The 12043-nt window shown below is 19.0% G+C and overlaps 2 protein-coding genes across 2 annotated transcripts; both read left to right on the top strand.

The window, feature by feature from the left end:
* Window positions 1-1840: 1840 nt before the first annotated feature.
* On the top strand, window positions 1841-2688 carry SRAE_X000062900 (Poly-glutamine tract binding protein 1; the record flags this gene model as incomplete). Its single annotated transcript, XM_024644995.1, has 2 exons — window positions 1841-2215; window positions 2443-2688. 2 exons carry the CDS (start codon window positions 1841-1843, stop codon window positions 2686-2688), a joined length of 621 nt encoding a protein of 206 aa, XP_024510498.1.
* Window positions 2689-5205: 2517 nt separating this feature from the next.
* SRAE_X000062800 (Acetylcholinesterase) lies at window positions 5206-7009 on the top strand (the record flags this gene model as incomplete). Its single annotated transcript, XM_024644994.1, has 2 exons — window positions 5206-5307; window positions 5348-7009. 2 exons carry the CDS (start codon window positions 5206-5208, stop codon window positions 7007-7009), a joined length of 1764 nt encoding a protein of 587 aa, XP_024510497.1.
* Between the last annotated feature and the right edge of the window lie 5034 nt (window positions 7010-12043).

Below are 12043 nucleotides of genomic sequence, written 5' to 3'. Positions count from 1 at the left end.
TCTATACTTCTTTGTCTAATAATATTATTTATATATTCTATTATTACATTCAATTTTAAGTAAGATACATGAAAAAAAAACGTGGTTATTAAAAAAGTAAAAAAAATTAAATTGATTATTTGTAATATAATACTACTTATAAAAATATAATTAAAGTCATTTTTACTATAAAATTTAACTATATGTTTTAAATATATTTTATTTTAACATTTTACAAAAATTTCTTTTTATCATACTAAAATAGTAAAATATTATGTAATGATGTGATATATCTTGATTATGTAATCAAACTTTAATAATGAAAATTAAGTTAGATGTGGGTAACCACTTAAGGAAAAAAAGATTCTTAATCTTAACTTTTAAAGTGTTGAGAGAACATCATTATATTATAAATTAACTTCCTTAAGTACTGATTTGTATTATAACAATTCATTAAATTTTCATCATTGTTTTGGCAATTCATTCAAATATAAGAGAGAACAAATTAACTTTTAATTGCGTTATCTTTTAGATAGTATATTATTAACTTCTAACACTTTGTATGATTATCTAAATTGTAAAAATAATTTATTTTAACAAAAATTCTTATTTAAAATATATTTGCTATTTATATTTTAAATTATAAAAATACAAGAAACAATTGACTAATCACCTTTTTATTACCTATCATTTTTGCTTCATTTTATTCATAAACATGATACATATCTTTTAAATACTTTTTTATTTTTTATATATTTTTTTCTTATAAAAAAATTAAATTTTTAATTTAAATAGTAAAAATAAATGCTATATTATAATTAATTATTATGTTATATAAAAATTTACATTAATAATATCATTTAAAAATATTGTAGTTTTACAATACCACTTAATTTATGTTATATAATTCATTTGTCAAGAAATAACAAGACATTATAATATTGATATGCAAAAGTTTTCCTTAAATAGAAAGTTTAGCAATTGATAATAAAATTTTTCCAATGTAAAAGTGTTAAAATAAATTGTTATTTAATTAGAAATTTTAATTTTAAATTATTACGTATAAAAATTTTTTATAACAAAATAAAAATAGACTAATTTTAAATTTTTTTTGTAATATAGATATTAAATAATTTAATTATAAATATAAAATTATAATTATATTTCTATATCTTTTTTTAGTTATGATTATGATAAAAAGAACCTTTAAATTTAATTTCATTTATTATTTTTGGTACTATTTACAAACGTTATCATAAATAATAGGATAAATTTTTAATTATTATTTTTTTTATTCGCAGCATTTTTATTATAATATATATAATGATCAAATAAATTTGTTATGTCAATGATAATTTGTTTGTAGAAGTATGATTAATATACTTGAACAGAATATAATACTTAATTTTATTTTACAACTTGCAAAAACTGTTTTTTTAAACTTTACCTTTATTTTATTGTGTACTTAATATCACCACTTTGTTTAATATTTTTCTTATGATATTTAGAGATTAGTTTTATAGTAACAATAATTTTTACTTTATATTAAGTTTTGTTTGAAAAAAAATATTTAAATATAAAACAGTACAATTTATTATTTTTTTTTATATTAATTTGATCCATAATTAATGGTGCAGAAAATAATTTATATTCACAAGACAAAATACAAAGAATTGTTGAAGAACCCATTAATACTACTGCTAATGTTGGTGATACAGGTATTTTAAAATACCATGTTGAAAATCAAGTTAGTTTATATTTTTTTTTATTTTTTATTAATATTTTTAATTTATAATAATAGGAGGGAACAGTTTAATGGCTTCTTGAAGGTTTTGGTTTAGGAACAGAAAGAGATTTTCCAATGTTTTCACAATTTAGAATGGTTAGAAGTTCAATGAAAGGAGAATATGATTTGGAGATAACAAATGTTACAGAATGGGTTGATGGTTTTTATGATTGTCAAGTTACATCATCAAAAAATAATAATATTATTGAAAAAACTAAACCAGTTTATTTAGAAGTTCTTAAATTACCAGAAGATTATGGAATTTTTGATAAACAAGGTTATGGAAAAAAACATAAGAATGGTGATTTTATTTTTGCAAAAGAAGGTGTTCCAATAGAAGAAATATGTTTTGTGTCAAAAACTCATTCAACACCTAAAATATATTGGGCAATAACAAAATCTGGTACATTAGATAATATTATTTCATGGATTAGTGATGATATACCAGATGTAATATATGATAAATATTTTTGAAATTCATCTTTACCAATACAATCTGGTCAAATACACAAAAATTCAACATTTAATTCTAAAAAGATTTTACTATTAATAGATAGGTTAATACAATGATTAATCCAAAATTTGATAATATGAAATTAACAAAAATTATTTTTTATCCAGCAATTAATGATCCACAATTATGATTAGGAAAAATAAATATTTTATATAAACCACAGGTACATGTCATAATTGATAGTGATAATGATACTTTAAAACAAGGTGATAAAGTTAGACTTATATGTAATGTTAATTCAAAACCAGAACATAGTGGTAAATATACATGGTATCATAATAATGAACTTCTTAAAAAAGTAACAATAAAAATTTTATATATTGAACATCTAATACCAGATGAACATAATTCACATTTTACATGTCGTGTAAATAATGTATTAAAATCTGGTTCTAATAAAATATTATGAAATGTTAATTATGAACATAAATTTATAAGTTCATCACAGGTAAAAATTGTTAATCAAAATGATATGGCAGAATTTTATTGTGAAACACATGAAAATCCAAAACCTAGAATAAATCGGAGAAAATCTGGTGATGAACAAATAATACATGAATGATCAAATTTTACAATTAAAAATGTACAAAAATGGCTAACAGGTGAATATATGTGTGTAGCTACAAAAAATGATTTTAAATCAGTAATTCTTTTACATAATTTTTTTATTGAAGGTGATCTTCAAGTACGTGTAAATGATACAGTATTTGTTAATCATGAATCAATAGCAACATTATCATGTGAATTTCATTAATATCCAAAACTTAGTGATATTATATGAACATTTTATAGTGAAAATATTACTGCTAGTAGACTAAGTAAAAAAATTAATATTGTTTAGATTAAAAAAAATTATTGTGTTAATAGAAAATTAATTATTTATGATGTTGAAAGTAAAGATATAGGTAATTATAATTGTACTGTTTCAACAATATATACAACTGTAACAGCAATAATATTTATTTCGTACAAATACTTTTATGTATAAAATATCAAGATTGATAGAAAAATTTTATTTCAATTTATTAATAACAATATTATATATTATTCTTCGTACTATTTTTTAATAATTATATTGTCTATATATTAATAAATATAGAAAAAGAAAAAAGTATACTGATTAAGAAATAAAAAACATGTTGGTGTGATATACAAGTTGAGTGTGCTGCAGTTCATGATATTACTTTTGATTCTGTATAATTATTATGTAATAAAAGAGCAAATTCAATTGGTACATTAACATATAATTAAAGTATATGAGTCAATAAATCAAAATAGTTCAGATTTAGATTTCAATGACAGTTATGGACAAGAATCATATCAATCTGGTTATCCAGTATCATTTATTATAACATATATAAATTTAAGTTAAGCTACAACTATTCTTATATATGATAGTAATAATTAAGATAATAATACAACAACATTTTGTAGTATTGTTAGAAATTAATTTATGAATATGAAACTTTTAAGAGAAATTGTAACACATGATAATGAAAGTGGTACATCATCATTAATTTCATTGTGTTAATAATAATAATATAAATCAAAGAGATAGTCTTGTTAGTAGAATATCCACACATGTTTAAGTAATAACGGATAATTCTTTTTTTAACAGGTGTTTTATTATTTGCAAATAAGCATTAATTAATTATATTATTCATAAGTTATGTTGTTATTACTATTTTTTAATAAGGAAAAAAATATTATTGTTTGTATTTGCAAACGTTTATACTTATTTTTATATATTGTTTTGCCATAAAAAAGTTTCATGTCATAAAGAAATCTTTTACCAACACATCATTGTTATATTAAAATATTTTATTTTATATAAAGAACGGTGATAGTATAGAAATGGAAACTTTTTTTAAATTTTAATTGTTGATCTATGTTTTATTTCATTAATTTTTAAAAAAAAAGTTAATAAAATTTTTATCATTATTAATAAATATATAAATATAAATAAGAATAATATAAAAGTTAAACAGTAATATAATAATATTCAACAAATGCTAAATGAATCTCAAAATATTGATTTAAAAAGTGATTTGAATTAAAAAAAGTTTTGATTTTATTTTAATAAATCTAGCACTTTAAAATATTAAATTACATTTTAATTTGTAGTTTTTGAGCACTGTTAACTATTTACTCGTTAAAAAAATTACAAAATATAAAATATTAGAAAATATGATTTTAATTCAAGATTTTTAAAGAAATCATTATTAATATTTTAAAAATTTTTAAATTTTTAATTAAAATAACATAAATGGTGCTTAATAAATAAAAAGAAATTAGTAATAAAAAAACATTGGAAAAATTTATTTGTAAAATTTGAAACGTTTAAGCTAAAAAAAATATTATTAATAAGTTTTTAATAGATAAATAATTTATAAATACTTTCATTTAATTATTATTTTCATTTTTTAAATTTACCATTTAAATAAAACATTTTTTTGACTACAACGTACAAAAAGTAAATAAAATTTTAAAATTTTGATTTTTTGAATAGCTAGTTCTTGAAATTAAAAAATTTTAAAATTATATAAATTAACATATACAATAACCTTAATTTTGATAATATTTTATTCCAATAATTTGGTTTATGTAAGCTTTATAATTTTTTTTATAGCTTTAAAAGTAAGAATTTTATATAAAAAAAGGAAATTAACAATTTTTTGATATTAAACAAATCATACAATTATTGTAATATTGAATATTTATAATATGCAAACATATTTTTAGAAATTATTATTACTTGATAAAGTTTTAAACGATCTTTGAATAAGTAAATATTAAATGTTATTCTATTTAAAAAGTAATTTTTACAAAAATAATTTAAAAAGATGTTACTGTAAAGTAAATAAATTTTAATATAAAAACAAGAACAAAACTTAAAATTTTACAAGAAAAATTTACTTTTATTAAAATGAAATTTTTTCATTTTTTCATATTTTTATTCAATCTTGTAACATGTGAAACCGGAGATCTAATAGAAACATATTATGGAACGATTGCTGGACAAAAAATTGCAAGTTATTTTTATTAAATTTCATAATCATTTATTATAGACAGTATTAGGTGAAGAAATGACTGAGTATTTAGGAATTCCATATGCATATCCACCAACCCATTTTTATAGATTCCATCCGCCATATGAATTAGAAGAAAAACGTCTTAATGGAACTTATTATGCAGTTCATAAAAGCGAAGGATGTCCACAAATTATTAGAGAAATGGGTTTTGACGGATATGATGCATCAAATCCAAAAAATGGAACTGATGAAAACTGTCTTAAATTTAACATGTGGGTACCAAAAGGTAAAAAAAATATGCCAGTTATAGTTTTTTTCCATGGTGGTAGTTGGACAGTAAGAACTGGTAGTGCTGATAAATTTAATGGATCTGTTCTTGCTTTAAAAACAAAATCAATTGTTGTTGTACCTAACTTTAGACTAGGATTTTTTGGTTTTGCTTATTTAAGTGGTGAAGATGGAATAGAAGGTAACATGGGATTATTAGATCAACAAATGGTATTAATATGGATTAATAGAACAATTGAAAGTTTTGGTGGTGATAGGGATAAAGTAACTATTTTTGGAACAAGTTCTGGAGCGTCTTCAGTAGCAGCTCATTTATTTTCCAACAATAGTAAACCATTTTTCAAAAGAGGAATAATGAGTTCTGGTACTATAACACATTTTATGACTACAGTTTCAAGAGATATAGCAGACCAAAATACTAGAAATGTTTCAAAAAAAGTAGGATGTATTACTAAGGAAAATGAAGAGACAATAACGAATACAAAAATTTTGGAATGTTTACGTAATAAAACTGTAGATGTATTGTTAGAAGCTGCTAGAAATGTTAGTGCTCCTGGTCAAATGCCAACACCATTTCCTTTTATGCCTATTGATAATGATACAGTTTTTTTTAATGGAAGTATTAAAGATATGTATAACAAAAAACAATTTAATAAAGATGTTGATTTGATGCTTGGAAGAACAGCTGATGAAGCAACATTTTTTATGGCAACTGGTTTTACAAATAATAGTATGTTTAATTGTCATTTTTATCCAGATAAACCTGCTAATGACCCTACTAATCAATGTGTAATGGAGGAAGACAACTTTAAAAATCTAGTTAAATTCGGGGGAAATATATTAAAATTTGATGAAACAGAAATTAATAAGTTACAAGAAATTTATAATAATTCTGCAAGCACATATACTAACCGATCTATAAGAATTTTATCTGATTTTATTTTTGATTGTGAACTTTCTAGATTTGCAATCACATTTGCAAATGTTTCTAGCAAAAATACTTATTTTTATGAATATAATAGACGATCACCAATAAACCCCTGGCCAAAATGGACTGGTGCAATGCATGGAGATGATTTAATTGATATATTTGGTATACCATTTAGACATCCTGATAAATATGATAATGAAACTTTAGAACGTGAAAAAGTTTATTCAGAAAATGTAATGTGGGCAATTGGTAATTTTACAAAAAATGGTGAAAAGCAAAGTGTATGGAAAAAGTTAAATGTAAGTCATCCTGAAGCGCTTGTATTTAATGGAGAATTAGGACAAGAAGGAAAAACGACACAATATGCAAATGCTACACCATCAACATGTACTGAATTTTATAAACTTTTTCAAGAATCTTTGAAAAGGCGAATGATGTCAAATAAGCTTAGTACAACACCACCAAATCAATCAGAGTAAGTTTTGAAATTTGTTTTCAAATATAATTTAAAAGCAGTACATATTCTGCATTAAATTTTTTTTTAATTAATAATAATTTTAATAATAATAATTTTATATAATTTATTTAATTGTTTTTTTCTTATTGTAATTAAATTTTTTTATTTGAATTTTATAATGTACTATTTTTTTCCAAAGTTACTTTTATTAAGTAAAAATGTTTTTCTTTTTATTATTTTTTTTTTTTGTTTTAAGTAAAAGTTTTTAATCACACAATTAAGAATATTTTGTTTTAAAATTTTATCTTTAGAAATACTTATAGAACAGATATATGATTTACCAGATTGTTATTAGCAAGCTATGTATGATTTACTGTTCTTTTTTAACATTTTTATACTAAAAAATATCAATTTATTTATTTTTAAATATATGAATAATTTTAGCTAAAGTTTAGTTTTCAAAAATATGCAAATAAAATTAAAATTTTATCTAATTAGGCATAAAATCATTTTATATTTATGAAAATATGACTTAATTAAAAAAAAGAAAAATATGTGTTGTAAAAGAGAATACAATTATTTTTTGAGTATTTAACAAATAGGCTAACAAGTAAGTATTCAATAAATTTATTAGTAAATAGATTATAAAGAATATCATACCACATAACACTTACTGAAATAGTAATACTTTATGGTAACTATATATAAGAAAGTGTGTTTATTGGACAACATGTTTAACTAAACTTAATTTTATATTTTTAACTACTGATTGAGAACAATATTTACAAATCATCACTCAACAAACATGTGTATTATCTATTTCAATATAATAGAAAATCAGTCATTTATGCAAAAAACATTCTAATTTTTTGTGCTATTTGTCAAATTAAAAAAAGGTATAAATTTTTTATTTAAAGAAATTTTTATAAAATAATAAAAAAAAGTAAATAAACTTAACAAACTTGGTTTTTGATCTAAATTTTAATACAATTAATATAGTTCTAAATATGTATTGCGTTGTATTTTAATTTTATTTTAGACTTTTTACTATACATATTCAATGCTATTTTTATTAGTTAACATATATACTAAAATATAAAAAAATTAAAAACAATCTTGCTTTTGGAACAAAAAAAAATAAATTATAAGATAAAAGTTTTATATCATATTTCTTACTACAGTCTAAATAATATTTTTTGAACTTAAATTAAAACTTTAATATTATTTTTTTTATAAAAAAATTTTTAATTAAATTAATTTTGATTTATATTAAAAAAACAAGTGAACTATTTTGGGTGCGTTTACACGCAAGGCATGTTGAATTAGCTAAAAAATATTTTTTTTACTAAAATTATCTGGAAAATAACATAAAATTTGGTATGAAAAATATTTGTATTTTTAAATTTTATAAAATTTATTTTTTATTTATAATTTTTATACATTAATAATAAAGTTTAATTTTTAGTATTCTAGTTTGTTGTTAGATTTTTCTAAGTATTTTTAAATGTTTATAAAATTAAATGAAAAAAATAGAATTAATTTTAAAAAGTTTTGAAGATTTTTTATACTTTTTTTTAAATACAATTACTGTTTCTATTACAGCTATCAAAAAACATATCTATTGATTAAATTTAAAAAGTTTGTTTTTTCTAGTTTTTTTTAGTTGCCATTATATAAGAACATGTGAAATAGGCGATATGATTAAAATGAGAATTTTTTTTTAAACTTTTTATTTTGCAAAATTCAAATACTTTAATTCGGTATTATTTTTAATATGCATAAAAAAGTTGGTAATATTTTGTCTGTTGAAAAACAATCACTATTTTTATCATTGTACTATATTAAATTTATACAATATAAACGCAATATCTACTATTCCTTTTTTGTTACATTTTTAGAAAAAATTGTTCAAGAAAAATTTGATAACAATGTAAATAAGTTAGTTAAATTTATCAGTTTATAATATTTTATTTTAAATATTTTCATTGGTCTTATAACGTAAAATTGGATAAAATTGTCATTTTTTAGTTGTAATAATTCTAAAATGATAACAAACTTTATAATAATGTATCATATATATTAAAATTTGTTTTAAATAATCTAATTTATAGTTAGTAACGTTACTTTTTTACAAATTGAGATTAAATTAATGTTTTTCATAGTTATAGTAATATTGTTTTTTAAAATAATTGTAAATATTTCAAGATAATTTCAATTTATTGATAATATTTATTTTATTCTTTTTATTGTATTTTTTTATCTTTTTTTTTCGTTTGTTATGTATACATCAAAAAAATTGACATAATTTTACATTTATCAAGTGTTTTTTGAAACAGTGTTTAATTCTAATAAAATATATTATTGTAATTTGAAGATATTTTTTAAAATATATAAAATACATTACGAAACGATTATTGTTCTAAAAATATTACATTTTTTTAATTTATTATTTGTTTACATTTTAAAAATAAAAACTAATTTTAACGTTGAAACATTTATGCAAAAATGAACATCATATAAATTATTTCAAAATCAAATGTTTTATATATATTATGTATAGTTTTTACTTAATAAATATTTAAAATACATTTAACAGTTACAAAATAAAAACAAATAAATTTTTTTTTTATATTTTACAAATGTCGAATATTTTACTTGAAATATATGTTAGAATGTAGTGTGACAATATGTATGTTATAATATTTTATGTTATAATAAATTAAAATCAAAAACAGGAATTTTCTTTTGAATTGAAATGTACAATTAATTTACTATAATTTATAACAATTAATTAATTCGCATTCAATATTTTTAAAAAAGTTTGTATATTTATAGAAAAAAAAACAATTCATGGCATAGAATTAGTAAATAGCATTTTATAAAAAAATACTTTTTTTAAAAAATTTGGTTTTCAACATTACATGTATAAATTTTTAATATTTTTTCAAGAAAATTTCTTTAAATTATGACCAAGAATTATTGTCAAAAGTATTTCTATCTTTTCTTCAAAAAGTTATTTCATGATTTTTTTTTTAAAAAACAATAAATAATTTTTGGTTTTCATTTCAAAACCTATTCTTTTCTTTCTATCAAATATTGTCTCATTCAAAGGATCATTAATTATAACATAACTCAAACGTTTTCACAATTTTTAAATTTTGTATTTTGATTGTCAAATTAAAAAAATACATTAAAATTGTTTTTTTCTAAGTGCAATAACGGTGGAAAAGATTTTTTATATCGGATTACAATATTTGCATTTAAACTTTTTTTTAAATTGTGACCAACAAAAGTTTTCCAAAAGCCTTTTTAATAGTTTTAAAAAAATTAGAAAATTAGGTAAAAACATTAAGTATTTTTTACGTTATATCCCAAGAACGAAACATTCATTCCTAACGATACTTATCTTAATTGAAAAAGTATTAATTAATGCTTAAATCAAGTCTTTTTATTATTTTTAAAAATTATGGTTAAATTGCCAGATAACCTAAATTTAAATGGAAATTTACATTTTAAGACATTTTCTATGTTAAATCATAATTTTTCCTTAATTAAAGTTAACGAAATTTGCCCTATCATTTTATTTTAAACAAAATATTTATTTTTAAGTGATTTTTTTAAAATTTGAAAAAAAAATTATTTTTGCTTATTTTGCAAGGACAATATCTATACTTTTAGCTAAACTAATTTTATTTTAAAAAAAACATTAAAAACTAAATATTTTATCAACTCTTTATCAAATTAAAAAAAAATTCTATGATTGTTATTAATTATTAAAAATTTTATTTGTATCAAAAAAAAAGAAATGTTTTTTTTTAGAAATTTCAAGAACATAAAAGATATAAAAAAAATAATAAAACTTAAAATATAAGAATTTAAATTCTCTAAAAATGAGTTTGTTATTTTGATTAATAATTTTTTTAAATTAGTTATGGCAATTAAAAAGTTTAAAAATTTTTAAACTTTTTATCAAAACTTTAAAATCTTTTAACTTAGTATAAAATTATTATTTATAAAATATTGACATTAAAAACGATTTCTTCGACCATTTTTTTTTAAATAATTGCACTTATTCATACCAACGCATATTTTTATGCTAAAAATGATTATTAAATATCAATATATTAAAAATTTTTTTAAAGTTTTAACATTTTATAAAAATGTAGAATTGTATAATTGTAATAAGTATCAAACATTGTTTTATATATTATTAAAATCATTTATCATTTTAATATTTAATTTTTATTGTAATTTTGTAAATTATCTTTTTCTTCTATTTATTTTATGATAGACTTTTGCATAATAATATATTTAATTTATGCAAAATTTTATTTGACATAAAATATATTTTTTTTCTTCTATAAAAATTAATATTGATTTTATTATTAAAATTTTTTGTACCTTAAAAATATTTTATGGTTGAAAAGAAAGTTTTTAATTAATAAAATTATTTATTAATATAAATAGTTTATATGTTTGTAAAAACATTATTAAGCCTAATTGATATAGTAAGTTAATTTACTTTGTTAATGTAAGAGTAAATAAATGGTTTGATATAAACAAAGATATCATTTATTGAATGTTTACATCTTTCTGAACATGAATCTTTTGAATATTTTATTAAAAGGAATAATATTTATATATATTTTATAAATAAAATAAAGCTTTATTATTTTTATACACATCACCTAACTTTTTACTTGATTTTCCAGTAAATTAACTTTTTATTTTTATACTTTTCTATAATCATATATATATATATATATATTTGGATATAATAAATCGGTATATAGCATGCCACTTATTTTATGTTTATAGAAAAAATATAATTTAAAAAATATCCTGAATCATATTCAAGTGCTTTTACCATCATTCTATCTTCTTTTCTTCTTCATCTATATAAAATCATCTTAGAATTTTAATATTTTTGTTATCCTTGAAGTTGATATTACAAATGAAAGAAATACTTGAAAGATTATTACATCATTTTACATATTTAATGATTCTTTTATAATATAATGTAAGAAGGATATTTATAATAATTTTTTTTTGTTGT

Source organism: Strongyloides ratti, assembly GCF_001040885.1.
Source record: "Strongyloides ratti genome assembly S_ratti_ED321, chromosome : X".
NCBI classification, from domain to species: Eukaryota; Metazoa; Nematoda; class Chromadorea; order Rhabditida; family Strongyloididae; genus Strongyloides; species Strongyloides ratti.
This window is presented reverse-complemented; position numbering and strand designations above follow the sequence as displayed.